The 20,746-nt window shown below is 50.4% G+C and overlaps 6 protein-coding genes across 6 annotated transcripts; 4 read left to right on the plus strand and 2 right to left on the minus strand.

The window, feature by feature from the left end:
- Positions 1-185: 185 nt before the first annotated feature.
- G6M90_00g066060 (uncharacterized protein) lies at positions 186-3,807 on the plus strand (the record flags this gene model as incomplete). Its single annotated transcript, XM_014684680.1, has 7 exons — positions 186-1,668; positions 1,734-1,893; positions 1,969-2,311; positions 2,378-2,407; positions 2,479-2,642; positions 2,696-3,053; positions 3,121-3,807. 7 exons carry the CDS (start codon positions 186-188, stop codon positions 3,805-3,807), a joined length of 3,225 nt encoding a protein of 1,074 aa, XP_014540166.1.
- A 1,526-nt stretch (positions 3,808-5,333) lies between these two features.
- Positions 5,334-9,345, minus strand: G6M90_00g066070 (uncharacterized protein; the record flags this gene model as incomplete). The annotated part of the gene is made up of 3 exons (XM_066130815.1): positions 5,334-7,335; positions 7,399-7,598; positions 8,635-9,345. The coding sequence occupies 3 exons, from the start codon at positions 9,343-9,345 to the stop codon at positions 5,334-5,336; spliced, it is 2,913 nt and encodes a 970-aa protein (XP_065986658.1).
- A 1,176-nt stretch (positions 9,346-10,521) lies between these two features.
- Positions 10,522-12,534, minus strand: sdnS (Transcription factor sdnS; the record flags this gene model as incomplete). The annotated part of the gene is made up of 1 exon (XM_014684678.1): positions 10,522-12,534. One exon carries the CDS (start codon positions 12,532-12,534, stop codon positions 10,522-10,524), a length of 2,013 nt encoding a protein of 670 aa, XP_014540164.1.
- Positions 12,535-12,990: 456 nt separating this feature from the next.
- Positions 12,991-13,641, plus strand: G6M90_00g066090 (uncharacterized protein; the record flags this gene model as incomplete). The annotated part of the gene is made up of 1 exon (XM_014684677.1): positions 12,991-13,641. The coding sequence occupies one exon, from the start codon at positions 12,991-12,993 to the stop codon at positions 13,639-13,641; it is 651 nt and encodes a 216-aa protein (XP_014540163.1).
- Positions 13,642-15,522: 1,881 nt separating this feature from the next.
- Positions 15,523-17,670, plus strand: G6M90_00g066100 (uncharacterized protein; the record flags this gene model as incomplete). The annotated part of the gene is made up of 6 exons (XM_014684676.1): positions 15,523-15,639; positions 15,703-15,788; positions 15,843-16,145; positions 16,201-16,411; positions 16,489-16,677; positions 16,738-17,670. 6 exons carry the CDS (start codon positions 15,523-15,525, stop codon positions 17,668-17,670), a joined length of 1,839 nt encoding a protein of 612 aa, XP_014540162.1.
- Positions 17,671-19,567: 1,897 nt separating this feature from the next.
- On the plus strand, positions 19,568-20,564 carry G6M90_00g066110 (uncharacterized protein; the record flags this gene model as incomplete). Its single annotated transcript, XM_014684675.2, has 4 exons — positions 19,568-19,719; positions 19,790-20,062; positions 20,135-20,284; positions 20,348-20,564. 4 exons carry the CDS (start codon positions 19,568-19,570, stop codon positions 20,562-20,564), a joined length of 792 nt encoding a protein of 263 aa, XP_014540161.2.
- Between the last annotated feature and the right edge of the window lie 182 nt (positions 20,565-20,746).

Consider the following 20,746-nt stretch of genomic DNA (forward strand, 5'->3'; position numbering starts at 1 on the left):
TGGCAATAAATACCTGTCTGTGATGCAGAGTGCGCTTTGGCGCGCATTCTATAACTACACACCCTCAATACGCTCTCTGCCAAGCATAGTCGGAGACCAGCAATGAGGCTACGCGAACTCATGCCTAGCACCAACAGATCTCCTTCTTCTAGCATTACCGGTCTGACTCTATCATTTTGGACACCATGTCACAATCAAGCAGCGATAAGATCAAGATGGAAAAGCACGAAAGAGGTAGAACGCATGATAAGAGCAAAAAGGCCAGCAGTACCAAAGTCGCCAAGGGAAAGAAGCCGGGAAACACGCAACGACCGCAGCATACGGCAAACGAGCATGACAATCAGAAGGAGGAGACCCTATCTGAAATACTCTCAGATGCCTTGCAGAAATTTCCCGACACGTGCACCGAGGCGTGTAATCCGGTCAAATGCGAGCGTATGAGCTGCAAGCAGAGGCTGCATGACTTCGAGGTATTGTTCAAGACAAAGCTGAAAGACATGACGCAGAGGGCCCAAGAAAAGCAGGACAACACACTACATCTACTAGTAAAGGACAAGGGGTGGAAATCAGAGCATACAACGCCCCCAAAGAGGCTCTTTGACTGGATGCTGCAACAGCGAGAGCATGATGTCCTACTACAACGAAGGGATCCTCGCGGATTCACGCCAGTGCACAATGCACTCTACGACCATGTTCATGACTTCATCGACGTTTTGCTGAAAGCAGATCGCCTGAGCACAATCAGTATTCTTAGACAGGATTTTGCGGGCAGTAATTGCATCCATCTCGCCACGCAACACGCATCTCCTCATCTTTCTACCATGATCCACAAATGTAAGGGAGACAATGAGATTTTCATGGATGGTGATAAAACCGAGAAAGGAACGCCTCTGCATATTGCTGTCCAGGATGTCTTTATCCCAGTGGTCGATGAGGTTGAGGAGGATGATTCTGACCCCGAGGATCAAGGGCTTGAAGATGACGACCAAGACGGATTGCTCGATTGCCATGATAATGCCGACCACGATTCCCATCACTTGGATGAGGATGTGGACGAATTTGCGCTGGATTCAGATTATGAATCTTCAAGTTTGAGCGAGTATGAGACAGACTTAGAGCTTGAAGAAGTGAAGTACAGATTTGAAAACAAAGAAGAACGGGAGAAACGACTGGTCAAGATTCTCGATGACCTTGACAAGGAGGAGAACACTAGGCCAAGACCGCCGCCCAGGACACATGACGCAAATCCGGATAACCCACAGCGTATGGGTGCCGAAGATGCTGTGGATGACCTAGCCAAAGAGAATAACAGCCCATCTATACCCAAGGTTGTGATGTCTCAAGGCTTGATAGACCTACCGCCTGATCACAGCGTGCGCCTCCTTGTTGAGGTCTACCCGAAAGCCTTGATTGCTAAGAACAGTTGCAAAAGGACCCCGTACCAAGAGAGAGAGCACGTTCTGCTGAGCGATGACGTCGTAAAACGACTTGTGCAGCAGTATGCCCACAAGAAGGGCCCCCGCGGTGACACCACGGAGATCCGCGAAGCTCGTGCTAAGCGCACGATCATTGTACAAGATCCCGTGGCCCGCTACATCATGTCATACTGCATACGAGAATATAAATCTCGGGAGTTGACAATGCAACAGCTCTACAAGCCGGGTCAAGGTGAGTGTCGAGGCATTTGTCAGGCCCCAGCAGCCCTTAATATTCTAACCAAAATCGACTCCAAGAACGCCACATCGAGTTCGACCTCGAGGGCTTCCCCTCACCTTCTGTCACACACAACTATTTTGATAATCTGGGAAAGCACCTCCAGTTCGAAAGCATTCTAAGATATGTCGCTTTGCCTGTTCTGTCAGTCGAGCCTCCGCCATCAAGGAACCCGAGAATGTGAGCTATTTCTGATACTGAGCCTACGGCGTCTCAACGGCAAGGAGGGGCTAACTGACCTGCTGTCTGCCATAGCAAACAAGTATCACCCACCGAAACTCAATACGAGCTCCATCGAAACGGACGTTCCGATCTTGTGACAGTATTCGACTGGCTCTGGAGCAAGGGTGTGCGCGAGATTGTCAAGATTAGGGTTGTCGACGGAGATCTACCCCATGCCGACGCTTCCATAGTAGAAGCGTTGTATGGTTTCAACGTGAAGATGTGGGATTGGAAGAGGGTAGATCTCTGCAGCGACGTCATCTATGAGTCGTCGCCAGTCATCAAAGAGGTTTCCGTGTATTCATCTGGCAATAACGCTGTTCTAATGGGCTGGGCGAGTGAAGATGGACTTGGGAACCGCGAGAAGTTCCCCTGCGTATGTTTCGAAAATTCAACCTTACATGTGCCAAGAATCTGGTCGCTGACAGCAACAATCCTACAGCTTGAAAAGATCAACTTATTTGTCCAAGATGTAAGCCTCTCTACCCGTCCCAGGACGAATAGCGACGACTTTACTGACCCTCCGTTTGATACGTCTAAAAGGGCCTCGAAGATGACAAGAGATGGCAGTCGAACAACAGACTTTGCCAGAAGAAGATTACAGAACATGGGCTGAAGCGGCGCGATGGACATGGTGGCAAAGAAATTGAGTTTAAGATTATCATCGACAACGACCAGGGCCGTTCCACTACCGAAAACATTGAACCGTAAGTCCAATCCTTCCCTTGCGTTCGAGTCCAACCTCTCTGAACAACAACAGGGCTCCTGCATGGATCAAAAGCACCCGACAATTTGCGACATTCCTCATGAACGCCTCCAGGGAACAAGGGAAAGACAAGCAAGTCGCGCCGGTCAAAATCGCCATCATCGACGACGGCATCGATGCTACCTTGCATGACCTTCAATCCAAGATTGCCGGCGGTGCCACATTCTGCCCTTATCCTCACTCCTCCGAACTAGTGAATTCCTACTTTGTGCCTCGCGGCAAGCACGGCACACTGATGGCACAACTGATCTGCGACCTGTGCCCGGGCACTGAGCTTTATATTGCCAGACTCGAAGAGCTTCCATTGCTCTCTGGTAGTGGTCGGCGTGTAACGGCAAGATCAGCGGCCAAGGTCTGTCTGACAAACCTCCCTTACCACTATCCTATTCGTACATTGATCGACTGACACAGTGGTCCAGGCCGTGGAATGGGCGGTGAATTGCGGCGTTGACATCATCTCGATGAGCTGGACGATTCAAACAGCCGCACATGACAGCGAGGACATGAGTAGCCTCGAAACCGCCCTGAACAATGCAAAAGCAGCCAAAATTCACATGTTTTGCTCGGCTAGTGACCAGGGAGCGAACACCAAGGAAGAGTACTTCCCGGGCGACTGGAAGCAATGCATCCGCATCGGCGGTGCCACCTTCACCGGCGAGAAACTGACTTGGGTTGACGACAAGGTTGACTTTTGGTTTCCCGGTCGCAACGTCCCCTTCCTCTCGAGAGACGGAAAGTCAGTGGTATACGACTCTGGCAGCTCCATCGCCACTGCGGCAGCGTCCGGCTTAGCTGGCCTGCTAATATACAGCGCCAGGCTCATCTACAGCGGTACCAACGAGGCCAGGAACTATCCCTTCCACACGCAGACCGCCATGGCTGCTGCATTTCGAATCATGGCAAAAGGAATGGACGGCAAGTTTCCGAGGACAGACGAAGTTCTAAACAAATTGTTCAAGAATAAGATCCAGCAAGCCACACAAAAGCCCCCCAAGAGCCTGGATATGGAGACTCTGGAGTGGTCTGACAGTTCCAAGAAGGCACTGACAGATTTATTGTTGCATATTCAGGTAGGAAGTCCGATTGAAGAGGTGGTGCTCTGGTGATATTGTCTCTTGTGTCTTCAGCTGACAAACGATGATTCGCAGGGTTCATGAAATTTCGGCTTTTGGACTTAGTCAAGACAATGTCCTTGGCTGACGGACTTCAAGCCTAAGCCAATGAGTAAAATTACTATTCAACTGCTTAATCTCAGGCCATGGAGGCATGAGTCCCGAACTAACATGTCCGGGTCATGAATGTGCTGTTCGACTAACACCGTTTATTGCAGAGAGTACGGTTGCTGGATTGGCGGGAGTATTAACTTGAGATTCAACCGATAGTTCTACATGGGAGTCAGCGAATTGCTTGAATCGCCTGTACCGCAGCTTGAGATAGAAATGCGTGAGTAGCAGCGCCGAAGCCGAGAGCAGGACGGGGAGGAAGACCATCTTGGTCCCTCACGCAAGGCAACGTCTCGTCGACTTTGAAAAAAGGAAAGAAGAAGGCGGGTGGAGTCAAGGGCGTGTGCAGGCTATGAATAGAATGAGTTGGAGTCTTGGAAGAGAGATGCACATTAACCGATCATTGCTCGCTCACTTAACCTCACCCGAATAATCCCCGAATGTAGTGTAGGACCCTTAGTGTCTGGTCGTCTTTGACTCGTATTATTGATTGGTTCCAAGCCCCCTTCAACTGTTTTGTGTGCCGACCCGTGGGCTCTAGTTCGCCAATACACACAGTCTGACGATTTCAACAGCTCCGATCCGTGAGTAAAATTCTTTGTTGCCTCTGTACTAAAGCTCCTAGAACTAACGTTGGCGAGAGACATCCCGAGCGTAAACAACCCATGCCTCCACAGCGAAGCGTCTGTACGCAATATTATATCCATTATACCTGCGGGCATGATGGCAATGGGGAGTTTGTCAAGTGCGCTAGACATGTCGCAGCCGTTGAGGCCAAGTACAGTCCAGTGGCAAGGGAGGAAGAAAAGTCATCTAATCATGGGTGTGCGACCTGCAAATAAATTTCCCCGCCATGCGTCTTCTTCTTGGGGACGGATACTACCGTCGGAGCGTGTGGTTGTCTAGAGAGACTATAGACGCCATCGTCAGATACCAAATGTTGGCAAAATAAAACGCAGGCAAATCAGGACTTTTAACCAAGTGGCAAGACAAATAGTACGGTAGAGTATTCGAGAGAATGAGTTTTATAGACTAAACGCCGCCGTGGACTGCAGCCAGCCACTCTCTACTCGTTTGGCAGCAAACGTCCGTGGCCAACCCGAGTAGACCCGTCTCTATTCGTTGCGTGTGTAGGGAGTAAATTTTATGTAAGGGTTAGGACGAGGCTCCGAAAAGGCTCACGTAAAATTAGCCGGCTGCATCCAATCACTCAAATCATGCTAGCCTTGTTTCTCGCGTTTATAAACAACCAGATGCCAACTTCTTGAAGAAACTAGTTAGCCATGGCAAACGTATTTGCCTTGAGCCGGCGCATTCTTCTCCCACCTTGAGAAAAGTTGGAAATTTTACCAATATAGTAAACTCTTGGTAAAGCTTGAATTGCTAGACTATTCTTTTTTTTTAAAAATCTAACTGCTAGATTCCGCAAGGCTAGCCTCAACAAGGTCCTTGGAAATCCCAAGAACAAGTCCAATAAGAAGAGGCGCATCAGGATGTTCTTCGAGAGGAATCGTCAACGGATGTATAAGAACCTTGCGATCCGAGTCGGGAAGATACTCTCCCTTGAATTTATCAGCCCTCTTGATCTTTGCTTCTTCATAGGCTTTTCCTATCTGCATAGCGAGAAGAACTTGAAGCCCTTGGCGACTTTGACTGTCTTGAACGGGAAATATAGTAGGAAGCTCATGTTGCTTAATTTTACCTTGAATCAGGTGCAAGACGCCAAAGGCATGTTGAATAGTGACTCGGTTAATATCCTCCTCCGATGCTGTATTCGCTAGCTGCTTCATGTATTCTCGCGGAGACAATACCAAGGGGTCAATGTTTGTTAACCCCTTGGACTGCCCTAGGATAAAGGCAACCTCAATAAGGTCTGGCATTGGTAGGGGTGTCTCCCGCAGATGTTTTCCAATGCCATCCATCAGCTTGACGAGAAACTGTTGCCTCGATCTTCCTGGTAATCTTCCACCTGGTGAAGGATTTTCTTGGAAACTTCTATACCTGTCAACTGTCTCTCTAGAAGTAACCTTTTTGACAAAATTGTCATTAAACTGCTCAGCAGTCGTCTTCAGCAAGGCGGTCGAGTTGCTCCGAAGGACGGCCGGGAGACCAAGTAAAAACCTCTGCTGCCTGCCCGTGATTTCAACCGATATCGCCTCTCGAATCTTTTCAGCAGCCTCTTGGGAGTTGCCTTGGAGTAGTTCTTGATCCGAATTCGAGTCCGGCACCCGACTACTCGCATTGAGGGCCCCTATTGATTGAGCACCCTCCGATATAACCATCATGGCCTCAATAGCAAGGGCATTTTCTAGCTTATTAGCGAAGCTCCCACTTGGGTACAGGTAGGCGTGCGAGTAGATGTAGGTATACAAGCTATTCTTCGTGAAACCTTGCCACTGCGTATCACGAAGGCTTTGCATCTCCTCCTTGGTTGGCGGTTTCGGAGGAGGCGTAAAGGTCTGCACTAGAAGTCTAGCCAAGTGAACCACAACACCAATAGGGGCGAGGCCACCCAGAATCAAGGCATCTCCGAGGAAGCACATGGTCGAGTCAACTCCAGAAGAGGCGGAAATCTCGCCTCTGTTTTCTTCGGCTGCCAACCCGGTGATACAGCCTGCAAGAGGGATGATAGATGTTACGGCGGCTGCCCGGTCCAAGGCACTCGCGTCACGGACAAAGGCTGCAACTACTCCGCCAACCCACGCGGCAGCTCCAATGGCTCCGATGGCTCCGATGGCTAGAGATCCTGCTGTACCACCAGATCCAGCACGTAGCTTTGGCGACTTGGGGCCGAGAGGCTTGTAGTTGAGCAATCGTTTTCGCGCGTCTGGAATGGACATTAACCACCTCTCAACGACTCGAGTTAGCTTGAATTTTTTGACGAGCTTTGCAAACTCGTCTTGTGACACTTTCTCGGCAATGTCAGCCACCTCGCCTATACTGGTCTCCTTAAGCGTACTTGGCGTCTCAACTACAGGGTCAAGTGCTTCCCCGAGGGCGCAGAGGTTATTCACTGCTCCCAGGTGACATTGAAGCCCCTGTGAATTTCCTCTGGCTTGCAGTTTCTTCCCCCCTATGCTTAAGCAGGAGACAATGCTATGACATGTTTTGGAGGCCAAGTGTCTCGCGCCTGGGCAAGCCCTAGCTAAACACGAATTGCCTTGTGCGATATAGGGGCTCGTATTTATATGCTCGTATTTTGGATTGGCGATCCACTCCCGTATTACATGCCGTCCACCATGTAAATTGCCAAATGGGTAGGCGCCGACAATTGTTTCTGGTTTGACGCTGCCGTTGATTGCTGGTACAAACGTCTCGGTACTACCGGTATGCGTTTTGGCACCGTAGGACGCAGTGTGATTACTGCCTTCGAGTGAAAGAACGTATATGTATTGAGGCTGCTCATTTACGCTTCCATTATTACTAGTAGCATGATGGATAGCGGTAGTATCACGTCGTGTACGCGATACTAACCCTGTCTCAAAGTCGTCTAGGAGATGACGGCCGCGGTTAGGTTTGAGGCCGTCGTTGAATGTAATATCAGGGGACTGAGAATCGATGTAGAATAGGAACTGTTTTGTGCCGTGATCTGACATGGAGATGGAGAGTGGCGTAATCTGATCAAGTTTGGAATAACATGCGCCGACGACTACTGCTGAAGCAAAGAAGCGCATCTAGTTTATGGAAATTAGAAACAACCTTGGCAAGTTAGGAAGAAGTCGGAAAAATAATTATAGCGAACCGTTTAGTATTTGCGATTTGCTTCTTGTCATGTATTGCAAGAGGTGAAATATTTATTATTGCTTGAAAATGCAGATGATTGGAGGCAATTAATGCATAAATATAGCAAAGGCTCGAACGCGGTTACTGAAAAGAATCTATAGCCAGCTACGGAGTACTCGATAGAGCATGGTTGAGTATAAGCCTATAGAGACTTTGCGGCATTAAGGGATAGATTGCACTACATGCTAATGGAAAATGCATAGTATTATATAGTGTTAGTAAAAAAAAATCACGCTATGAGCGCTATTATATGCTTCAACTTTAATGCAAAGAAATCCATAGTTAAATAACTCTATATCATGCATTTCTCTGGATATTTATGCATAGACGCTTAGGTCCCTGCTGTCCCCGCCTTGGACTACTCCGTCAATACTCTTCGCTCTCTTATAGCCCAACAATAGTCTTATCAATCAATGGCGGTGCAAGTAAAAGTGTCAAGTCGAAAGTGGGAGTGAGCGCTGCCCCGGCTAAGAGTTATAGCACTGGATAAGTAAATGCTAGTCCTGGTATTAATATCCTACAAAGCTATATTTATTTGCTTTTTATATAGTATAGCACCAAGAAAGTATACACAAAGGCTAAGCTCTAAATTCTTTATTTTATCGAGAAATAATACAAGGAGACAAATTTATATAAAGTACTGCCTTTAAATTTGTAGCACCCGTTGGCAACTAAGTGGCTAGCCACTTAGTCGCTGACGGGTAGTTATATACACGTCAAAATATAGTCTCTCGCTTGTTTATATGTATTCTCAAAACGAATAAAGCAATTATAAACAGTCGTTATATCGTTACTATATTGCTCTGTAATTTGCAGGGCCTCTGGCTTCTCAGCCTCTGGAACATTAAAATAATGATCTGTTAGCTCCTGTAATCTATTATTTGCCTCGAGTACACCAGATCTAAGGTTTTCAATAGACTTTCGTACCTGCGCCAAGTCACCAATAGTTATTTGCGAAACTGGATTATTTAGTACTGGAGTCAGGGCAGAATGCGCCGTAGTTGCAGATGCTTCTATTTTCTCCACATGGTCAGCAACTTCAGTTGCCTTGGCCAGGAAAGGCCCAAAGGTTATAACTCCTCCCGTGACTGCCACTCCACCAACAGCTATACCAGCGCCGGCGATTTCCTTGGCGTGCTCGCTACTCTCTTCCTTTAGCTTGCTTGCGGCTTCCGTTGTAGCTTCCATGACCACATCTCGTTTAGCTCTATACACCTTTTGTGCAGAGTTTGCCGCGTCCCGAAGTTGCTGAAGCTTTATTTGGTATGCCTCTGTATATTCATCCTGGCCCCCCTGTTGAGTGTTGAATACGTAGGGCAGCTTTTTGTCAAGTAGCTGGTCTCTTGTGAAATTGTGCTGCCGAGCTGTATTGCGAGCATCTCGGAGATAAATTGTATGGGCGTCATGTGCTTCGTGACACTTATCCAAGCTAAACACTTCGGGTAGCGTTGGGCTCTCGTGCTCGACTCTTGGCACATAGTCTGTATAGCATTTGACGCCATGCGAAGCCTGTTCGAGAACCTGCGCCACCTGCGTCTCGTATTGTTGGAAAAGGGCGTCTTGTTGTTCTGAATTGGGGTTATTAGACTGCCCATAAATCCCAATAAGCAGAATGCTAATAGCCACAAAGGCAAACATTATGTCAAGACTTGGGTTAGGATAAAAGTAGAAGTTGTTTGTATAAGGCGATGCTTCTTTGTATAGAGCTAGACAGGTTACAACACATGATATAAATCTTGTCAAGACAAGAGTATATACAGTCTTTATTCTTTACATGTACTTGATAGCGATACTAATAAAACTAGCCTATTACATAAAAACAAGTATATACAAATAGTAGCTGTATCCAGCATTATGCCAAGTAGTAAGGCAATAAGTATTCATTTACATGCCTCAATAGCTATGAGGCGTATCGTGTAAGAGATTTCTCTTATCATCCCATTATATTCTGCCGAGTACTCCGCAGCATAAACTATAAGCAGTCTTGTTTGCATAGTATTAGCTCAATATTACGCATAAGTATTGATGTTAAGAAGCCGAGTCCAGCGTGGGTCGAATGCTTGCATTTCCCCCACTGCAAGTATTGCCAAGCAGTCTTTAAAGTTCAATGTTAATTTAAAGCCGCCGGCTGCTGTGCACAGTCAACTAGTCCTTCTGCGCACTGCGGTCTATAGTTTATGCTTATGCATACAGCGTTGGTATATGGTGTGATAAACCAGACATGTATACTTTCTGTTCGGCCCTCCTCTGGCAGCCACTTGGGCATAGACGTGATGAACGGAACGAAAAGCTCCTTCTCCTGCCCTGCGACTCGCTTCTCAAGGGTATCCAGGGACACGGGGGGCACGGCAGCGTCATCATTCGCAATCCAACTTCCTATCCGACAGCAACCCTTGTACTACTAGCGAGGCGTCTCCCCAGTTGCGAGTAGTGCGAACATGTCTGGTAAGTGCATGGGCCGAGTGGACCTGTAACGTCAACTGGTCCGGGGTATTTGACGGGGAAGCTGGGGTGAGAGGGTAAATTGTCAAGTACTTGACCAGTACGAAGTAGCATCAAGTTAGTTACTCCGTCACCGCACATGAAGTAGGTCCCTGGCTACGCCGCTTTTGCAAAGAGTGATGTGGAAGCGTATCCATCCATGTAAACTAGTCCATCCAGGTGCACTCGATATAGGGTAACTGGCTGGTCACGACCCGAAAGTTCCGATGCCATGCATGCCATTTGCATCTCATTCACGGTTGGCCTTGGGACCAGCATTTAGGCAACATATACCCCAGTCTGTAATGACCGAATTGCACAGTACACGATGATTCATGGCGCAAGATCCATTCTCATCCATGAATGCTGCCAGTCATAGCAAGCATCTACATCACTCACCCCGAACCAGTCCTGGCGCAGCTCACTTCCCTGTTTAAACTGCGCCGGGACGCCCGTCATAAACACATTGGTGCTCAACTCGACCACGGGCCGAGCGGACGGCGCTGCCAAGTCGTACATGTGCCCGGCATCGGTAGACATCCCGGAACACGTAGAAGGCGCCTCGATGCTTTGCGGGTTATCCGGCATTGGCTTCCTGATGCGCAGCTTGCCAAAATACGGCACCAACAGCTCGACATCCTCGGGGGGCCGTTGCGTGTCGACAAGCAGCTCCAGGACCCTCGCGCCCTGTTCCGCGACTCTGCATTCGAGCAGCGTCGCCATCTGTCGCAGGCTCGCAATCAGGGACTCGATCAAAATCCCATCCTCGCTAAAGACGTGCAACGTGCCGCCCGGGTTGTCGGGCATGTACAATGCGCCAATAATCAACACCATGCCCGCGTGGAACGCCTGGAAGTCCATGAGCTCGCATATCAATATCTCTGCGCCCGGGAAGTTGCGCAGGCGCACGTAACAGCGGATTTGCTCTCGGGCGGCCTCCAAAACGGACTGTCGGCTGTGTTCGTACCTCGCGTCGTAGACCGACTTGAGCATGTAGGGCAAGTGGACGAGCTTCACCAGCAAAAAGTATAGAAATTTTGCGCTCTCGCGCTGGTATGCATCCGAGATGGAATCGCTGGCGTCGCAGGGGCTCCACCACTCGACGGGGAAAAGCGACCGCAACGCGCGCACATTTTCGTCAATGTTGACAGTGGTTGCGTAGGACGGGTTGGCGCCGTCTTGGTCTCTATTGATTACATCACCGTATACTAGTGCCAGGGCGTAGAGGATGCGATATGCCACGGGCGCTTCGAGGCCCATGGGTAGGGATCCGAACGGAGTCTTGGTGGTTGTCTGAACGGCAGACGGGTATCCCAGGATCAGTGACAGCTGTCGCTCCGTCTCCCACGATAGCAACCAAATGATTCGGTGGGATTCCTTGGCGGCAGCATCGAGCCTGTTGAGCCCCAGCAATGTCGCCGTGCTAATGGCGCTTCTGGTGCAGGCCCACGCCTTCTGCGGCATGCCCATGTTGATGTACAGTTTGAACCCTAGAATGTGGCATTGCACGGCATCCAGATTGTCCTGGGGCACGCTCGCGAGCATGATCCGACAGTAGGCCAGATAGGACGCCAGCATGTCTTGTTTCGAGCATCGTTGGGGAAACAGGAGGCGAAACGAATCCGCGGGTAGTTGCTGGAGGCAGAGTACAAACCACAACAAGGATTTGCAAAATGCAGTGTCCAGAGGTGGATGGGACAGTACCCTCACAAGATATTCTTCCCCCTCAGCGTCACGGTTCACCTGAAAGGTCTGGTGAGGCTCCGAGCCGTAGTAGCAGGCCGGCCATGTGCACCAGTATTTTCGAGTCATGGCCAGCACAGACCGAATGGTTGCCTCATCCGGTATATTCGGTTGGAGGCTTGTCAAGAGACTTGGGCGGCGGGCTCCAAGGGCAGCATTGGAGCCATCATCGTCTTGTACGCGCCCATCGGCATCGCTGATCAACAGCGCATCCCGAAAGAGGTTGATCAATGGGGCATCTGACGGGTTGCTCGTCGTCGGCAAATCTTGCGCTGGGGCATTTCCTCGCGCCGCAACCGTTGATTTCGCCTGCGCCAAAGGCTCGCTCACTGCAGCTGTGGCGTGAACTGATCCGGCAAGGCTCTTGACGAGGCCCTCGAGTTGATTGACCCTCTGGCGCAAAGTCGCCCTGTCACACTCTGCTTCGTCCACCTGAGCCCGCGGCTGCTGAGCAGTGCATGCAGTGCTGTGCAGGACACAATTTTGGCAAACGCTGTTTCCTGGAGAGAAGACGCACCTCACTTTGCGTCGACGACATTCGGCACACGACTTGGTGCCCAACCTCATGCGCTTTGCGGCTTGCTTCGCTTGCCGGTCTGACATGGGAGAGGTTGTCGACGATGAGACTTCAGAGTCCACACGCACTCGGCCGAATTGTTAAGCATTGCTACGACAGGCGTAGAGTAAGCATCCGATCTCGCACCAACTCGGACGAAACCTCCGCGGCTCAGCCAATGGATGTCGAGCAATAACCGGGTCCTTCCATGTCGCCCCACTCGTTGCTCCAACACTGAATGCTGGTGAGTGAATGAGTGAGATTGCTCCTCATGACTCCTCGCACCAACTCGACCGACTGAAGATGGCTACCCTGTTTGGGCATTACAAAGACAACCACGGTGCATGCCGGGCTTTGGAATCAGGATGAACAGTATCGCTGGGGAGGCAGCTGTGATGGGAGGACGAAATATATAAAGACCTCCTGTGTATCTGTGTAGCCATGTCTATCCGCTCAGCTCAGAACAACGCCGACCATCCAGATCAGCTCCTTTTTCATTCAAAATGTCTGCCACACTTGCATCCCAACTCGCTCAAGTCACCCAAAAGCTCGAGGCCGAAGCGCCAAAGGAGATCAAAGAGACCCTCCTCAGCGCCAAAGCCGAGATTGAGCAGTCGTTTGACCCGAAGCGCGCTATACAGCCGGGCGCGAAGCTGCCACAGTTCAATCTCCCCGACGCTACAGGCAAAGTGCAATCCTCCTCGGATCTGCTGGCCAAGGGGCCTCTCCTCATCACCTTTTATCGCGGCGAGTGGTGTCCGTTTTGCAACCTCGCCCTGCGCGCCTTGCAGCTTCGCCTGCCCGAAATCGAGGCCAAGGGCGTCACCTTGGTCGCCGTCTCGCCCGAACTGCCCGACACTTCGCTCAGCACCGTCGACAAGAATGAGCTCAAGTTTCCCGTCCTATCCGACGTGGGCTTGAAGTTTGCCCGGGAGCTGGGCATCGTCTGGAAGCAGCCCGAGGCGCTTCGTCCCGTTCTCGCCGGGTTTGGGACCGACTTGAAGGCGCGCAACGGCGATGATTCTTTCGAGGTTCCGATTCCGACCACCATCCTTGTCGACCGGCGTGGCACGGTGCGAAACGTGCATGCCGAACCTGACTATTTCAAGAGGCTCGAGCCTCAGGATGCTTTGGATTGGATTGATGCGCTCTAGTGGTCATGTCGGGCGAGACCATTTTCGTAGCAGACTAGACACTTCAATGCATACAATGCTTTTTTATTTGAAACAACAATAACAGCATGTCTCTGATTAGTGTAATGTACTTGGCACTTCTCATTGACATTACTTGAGCCTTATCCACTAGCATGAACAGCGTATTCTGAGTACTGGATCTGGGGGTCGCTCGACTCGACATGGAAACGCCGCCAGATCTGCATGAAACAATGCACTCCACGTCCTCTTGGGATCAAACAGCCACCGGCCCCCAATGCCCAGTAATAGGACTCTTGGCATTCTTTCGGTCACATGGGTTCCCTCTCGTAGCTCGGCACAGCATCACGATTCACCACACACGCCCGAAATGTCCGAAAGCTAAAAATAGCAATCTGATAAGCAGCATCATTTTTGCTCCATGGATCGACGGTCAAGTCCAATGGTCGTCGGGACATTAATATTTGTGTCTGTCCCAAACCGGCTGCAAACAAACCACGCTCGGTGCTCAGCTGCCTAATGCTAGTACAAAAATTTCTATCGCTATTCCATCCCCGTAGATGGCAACTTTGAAAGCACCACCCAAAGCCGTGTGGACTTGGAGGGCCAGTGGTAGCGCTCGCCGAATACTTTGAATTTAGAGGGGAATTCAGGGGAATGGCCCAAAAAATTACGCCAATGTGAAGACGCTTCTGCCTGGTATGGCCTCCGCAGCAGCATTTTGCATGAAACTTGTTGACATGGTTCTCGGCGTAAACATGCCCTGGTACGTTGGGCCAATTGCTAAGACGACGGGTGCACCTCATCTCCGTCGAGGTAATGGAGGGTGCTTGGGTGTGTCTTATCCTTGTTTCAGAACACTTGACATGCGCGTTCTCAAGAAACAAGCTTGCCACAGGCATAGACCCGGTGATATTATGCAGCCGCCAACATTTTCGCAACGTAATGGCATAAGGTGACGACTTAAACACCCCGACAGGTGTGTGTATATAGGATATACATGTCACACATAGCTGAATAGGTGTTTAGTAAAGTGGTTCTAATGTGAATAGCTACTATAATAGTATTTTGATATTTCTTGCAGTTCTTTGCCAGATTCTATTTAGCTAGCTCACGGTGACTAGCTACTGTGTATTCGAGAGAGTATAAAACTGAATAGGATCCGAAAAAAAACCAGGCTAATAGGTAAGATGCCTAGAGGATGCCAGCTCCAAAGGTGACAGAAGTGCGCCGGGACGTGAAAGTATTGAATATACGTGATTCCGGTGCCCCTACAAGAAACAACTCAAGATTGATTTTAAACCACTGCCTATAAGTTCTGCCGTTACGCGAATCCTTTTTTGAAATCTGAATAATGTCCGCAACCTACAAGGCAAGGCCTGTGTAGTCCCAACCGAGACCTCGTGTCTACCTTTCAGAGGCATTGGTTTTACGTCAACATTTATTCTCAGGCTCCCAATCTTCCGCCATGACCGGGAGCAGGAGCCCAAAGTACCTCTTTGTCCTTGTTCCAGGTCCAACAGGCCACCAGTATTGCAGTCGCGCACAGGGTGATATTCGATTTACGATAAAGGGAGGACATGATACGGGCCACTGCATTTCATCTAACCAATAATATTGGCCTAAATGTCATCATTAATTTGCAACATTACCTTGATGGTCTTTGGCCACAACCCTGATGGCCGCATCTGGTGATGTATCTCCAAGTAGATTGAAACTATCAGGCAGTAGAAGAGATGGAATAGATAGGTTTGAGCCCTGAAAGACGCGTGAATTATCGAATTACTTTTCTATATAAACTTTGTTTTGATTTTAAAATGCAGCATCGATTACTTCCCTTTATCAATCTTTTTGGTCGCAAAAGCCATCATCCAAACCATCATAATGGGTGCTTCTCGACGCATTGGCCGAGCTTCGGCTAGTACAAAGTCCAAAAAGAAGTCTGTCAAGATTCATGTTCCTCAAAAGTCTCTCCCAGTTACTCTGCTTTCGGGATTTCTGGTATGCCATTCTTCAACTGGATATTGCCATAGTCGGGACCCTCACTCTGACCACGACTTACAGGGAGCTGGGAAGACGACGCTGCTGCAGCACATTCTCCGCACGGAACATGGGCTCAAAATAGCCGTCGTCGTCAATGACATTGGGGCGTATGTGGGCTGCATGATGCTGCGGGCAGGACTGTGCTAATTGTTGTGACGCAGGATCAACATCGACGCCGCCCTGATCAAGAAGACGCACAAACTGACAAGGACCGAGGAAAAGGTCATTGCTCTACAAAATGGATGCATCTGTTGCACATTGAGAGGCGATCTCCTTGAAGAACTGGTGCGCATCTCTCGGCTTGAAGAGTTTGACTACATCATCATCGAGAGCAGTGGCATCAGCGAGCCAGAGCAAGTTGCTGAAACTTTTGACGCTCGCCTTGCAGAACAGATGGGCGATCTAGCAAATGCAGATACTGCCATGCCACTGGACGAGAATACAGTGAGAGTTCTCAAACAAATGTGAGTAGATGGCGTGGCTCTGTCGTAGCTGTCATGGCCACTGACAGATCCATAGCAAAGCTGCGGGCGGGCTGGAAAAGTTTGCTCATCTCGATACAACGGTCACGGTGATTGATGCTTTCACCATGCTAAACGACTTTGATACTGCGGATATTCTTTCTTCTCGCCGTAATGACGTCACCCCGGAGGATGAGCGAACGGTTTCGGACTTGATGGTTGACCAGATTGAATTTGCCGATGTCATTATTCTGAACAAGATCGACATGGTGAGTTTTTGAAAAATTTGAAACTTACGAAATATGTAAAGAGGGCGCATGAAAATAACTTATACCTTTGTCCCTAGATTGACGAGGAAACGAAAACGGCAGCCATAAGCTTAATTAAGAAGCTCAACCACCGGGCCAGGATTATTCAGTCTACTCGCGGCAAGGTCGAGGTCAAAGAACTTGTCAATACTGGCTTATTCAAGCTGGACGTCGCCCAGGCCGGATACGGATGGCTGCAAGACCTTCATGAAATGACCGTGCGCGAGGTGCGGCCATCTACTACCTCTCTACAATGCGAGTTTGCGAGCTAATGTCCAATTTCACAGGTCAATGGACGCAATGTCGCCACACCCAAGCCGGAAACTGAGGAATACAACGTCCAGAGTTTCATCTACACGCGGCGCAGACCTTTTCACCCCCGAAGGCTGTTTAGCTTGATATATGACAAGTTCATCCTTCAAATGGAGCATCCCGATGAAGAAGATGACGAAGATGACGAGCTTGACCAAGACGATGACGACGAACAAGACTCCAGCATGAGCGGGCAGGATGATCCGCGTAGCTCAGAATCAGTTTCAGGATCGGAGAGGCGTGGAAGCGACTCGGAACAGTCTGACAAGAGCTCCGCATCTACAGCTCGAACCGTGCCGTCTCTTGAAGGGGAGCCACGGAAGCACACAGACGACACGGCCATGGATATCGACGTCGACATGGACATTCCGCCCAATGCAGCCATCCTGGCCAATAAGCGCGCCCACCCTACATTCAGGCGTCTTTTCCGGTCCAAGGGCGAGTTCTTCCTGGCCACCCGCCCCCATCGGGCGGGAGACTGGTCGCAAGCCGGCGCAATGCTAACGCTGACGGGCGGACGGCCATGGTTCTGCACGCTACCGCCGGAAGAGTACACAACCGGCGATAGGGACGTCGATTCTCTTGTCCAGCACGACATCCTCAAGGGCGGTGAGTGGGGAGATCGCCGACAGGAACTAGTCTTTATTGGTGAGAAGCTGGACCATGTAAACCTGGAGAAGCTCCTGGACGAGTGTCTGCTCACCGACGAGGAGATGGAGGCGTGGGAGAGGGTCATGAGGGACGATGGGCTCGATGACTCGCAGCGTGTTGACGCCCTGCAGGACGTGTTTGACGACGGGTTCCCGGATTGGATGGAGCAAGACGGCGCCGAGGGCATGGACGAAGACGGCCATGACGGCCACAACCACGGCCGCAACTCGAAACACGACGTGTTAGTCGGAAACTAAAAAGTAGAGTAGTACTCTTCCGGGGGGCGTCCGGTTCCCCTGTCGCAGACAGAGACAAGTCCAGGTGGTCATAGTATGTAATATTCCGTAGACGTTACGCAACGACGCTCCTGCTGCTCACGAATCAGATGACCTACCGTCATTTCGCTTCTTTCTTTTTTTTTCTTTTTCACAGTGTAGCCCATCTACATGACGTGGACGCATGTATGGCCTGCCGAAATTACAAGCAAGCAACACGTGGGAGCACAATACGCCCGCAGCCCCCAGGTTATCAATGACGGGTTTGCTCCCCGCGGTCCTACCACAGGCCCCCTGACCAACAGACAGTGGTGTTTGTTGGGTGTGGGCAAAAAGTCAATGAAAACAGATTGACGCTGGACGGACTCTTATCTCTGCGGCCTTGGCGCGGGCGCTCGTGTGGCTGAGTTGTCATACAATGTCTCAGCGCAAGGGGCCGGGGTTCACACAGCCTTTGGAGCTTGCGCGTGCTTGGGTCGTACCGACATTCCGCTCGTGGTCGTGAGACAAGGGCATTACTCACTGTGACGTTGTATTCCTGCCCCAAAAGGGCCGTCTAGGAACTTTCCAGCATTGAGCTTGCGACCGCCGGCGTGGGCATCTTGTGTCATGAATGATTCCGGCAACGTCTAATGGCGATCTAGTTTGCCACCCTCCACACTAAATTAAGCATAACAGAATCTTGGCTACGCACGGCAGCTCATCTCGGATGCGGCCTACCGTTGAACTTGATTAGTCGAGGCGTCGACGGTGCATCCGCACAGGGCTGTGCCTCCCCCCCCCCCCTCCAAGTCCTTTATACACCGGGTTCACCTGTGCGAGATACATGATGCATCCTTGTCTTCTGGGAGGGATGAGTAGCCGCATTTTTCGGCAATTGTCAGCCACACACCACCACACCTCCTTGTCAAATGGCAGCTTCAAGCCAAAAGCGCATGGCCGGAGCTTCTCGGATGACTTGCACCGAGTGCCTTGGGCAACGTACTGCCGTGAGCAAGTATTGCCGATCTCGACCGTTCTGGCGCTGATGGACATGCTCAGCCCTTCTCGGAGCCTCGAGAGGACGTGTACATCTTGTTGGACGGCATTTGTGACTTGCGCCGTCACATGTATACTTGGTCGAGCGTCTTGGCAATAGGCCGCCGGTCCACCGCTTGGGGCCGTGCTTATACCCTTGCGACAGTCACCCCCCGAATGCCTAGATATGGCGAATCTTGATGGGAATAATGCTTAATCTTTGTGGGATCGGAAACCCCTCTGACTCATCTGGGACCTCGAGCTGTCTGACCCCAGGTCGAGGCGGGAATTGGCTGAATGCCGCGGACTCGGCGGGATACGGGGGCCGAGTGTCAAATCTGCTGTCGTGGGGGCCAAGAGGCTTCGGTCTTTATTGGAATTATCTACTACTAGCAGTTACTAGACTTAATGTCCCGGTATTCACGGAACCTACTACCGTTGATCAACTTGATCCCCTGTCAGCCCGTTCCACTTTTGGGCATTTGCAAGCAGAGCCAACATGAACCCAGCCTTGGCACCGTCCAGTCCAGCCGTGTGCCATTGACGGCTTGCGCGTCGTAAATGCTGTTATCAGTCTTATTTACTGGCCTATGTTTCACCCTGTTTCCTCCTGTCGACTCGTTGCCTGAAACTAGAACCCGTCTATTAAAGAGGCCATGTCAGCCAGCACGCCATCAACACCACCGCGGTCCGCCATATCTCAACCCTCTCTCAGAAAATCGGCACCGCCGGAACTCCTCATCTGACAGATATCCGTCCTGAAATTAGTCCATCCAAAGGCGGAATAATTTTCCAGCAAGTCTCGAGCCTTCTCGGTCACTACCTGCCGGTCCTACATGTTTACTATCCCACAACGTCAGCCATGGCGGGATCATTCGACGTCGATCCGCAACTCTGTCAGCACTATGCACAGTTTGCTTCAAATCTAGACAAGCAGAATTTTAGGATAATATACTGGACCATGTTTATAACAAACTTGATTGTCTTGTTTTTCGGTTCATGGGTATATTCCAAGTGCGTGGGCAACCCCCGACTCTCGTAACGTGCTCGCTCGCCAGAGTAATACTGACATGGCATCACGCAGAGCACAAAAGGCAGTCGAGACCCTCGGGACTCATTCAAATCAACGAGCAAAAGTGCTCCGCAGATACATCTTCATCTGCCTAGGATGTTTGGCCGTGTCTACCGTCGTCGTTGTGATGGAGGCATACGCCCTTTTGGCTCTGCAGTTCTGCGACGGTGAAGACCTCATGTCCCTGTACTGGTCAACATGGACCATGCTCCAGGTTGGTTCACTGATTGCCATTGCGGGCGTCATTTTGGCCTTGTGCCATAACCTCAGAAATCGCCAGCACCCGTACGTTGCTTCGTCCACCAACCCGCTGTTCCCAACCCTAACCCTCTGACCTACTCACTGACCTACATCTAGACCCTGGGCGCTCGCATTGGGAACTCCGGTTCTCGTGATTGCAGGAATTCTGCACTTATTCCATGACTGTACAAGAAAGAGAATCAAAAAGTTGCGACGGCCAGCGGGCAGTGCATCCGACGACGGCCAGGAACCACGTATTAGCCAAGCGTAAGTGCCTCCCCAACCCACATGTCACAGAAGCCGGATGAGCATCTAACTCGGCCGTCGTAGGAATACCATTGAAAATTGTAGCCACGAAGACAAATGCTCCGATATCCAAGCCGAGTTCATTGGCTTTACGGTGGAGGGTGGCCCGATTGTGAGATTCACACAACCAGTGGCGCCGATGCCACAAGGGCAACTCTTGGGCCGCGACAACGGCGGAGGGTCGACTTTTGCTTTCCCACGGGGAATGGTTCGGTTTGAAACAGAGGACGAAATACCATGACCGGGAGGCTTCGGGGCGGGCGAGGTCACGGAACGGCGGTATACCAAGGCGGCTTACTCGACATGGAAGCTCGAGAGCCGTCGAGTGCGGTCAATAGCATAAAAGGCGTTGGGAACGGTTATTATTACTGAGCTTCTGGAGGGCGACTTGGGCCCGGCAAAAGATTGTTTTCATGCAAGCCG

Source organism: Metarhizium brunneum, chromosome 3 (assembly GCF_013426205.1).
Source record: "Metarhizium brunneum chromosome 3, complete sequence".
NCBI classification, from domain to species: domain Eukaryota; kingdom Fungi; phylum Ascomycota; class Sordariomycetes; order Hypocreales; family Clavicipitaceae; genus Metarhizium; species Metarhizium brunneum.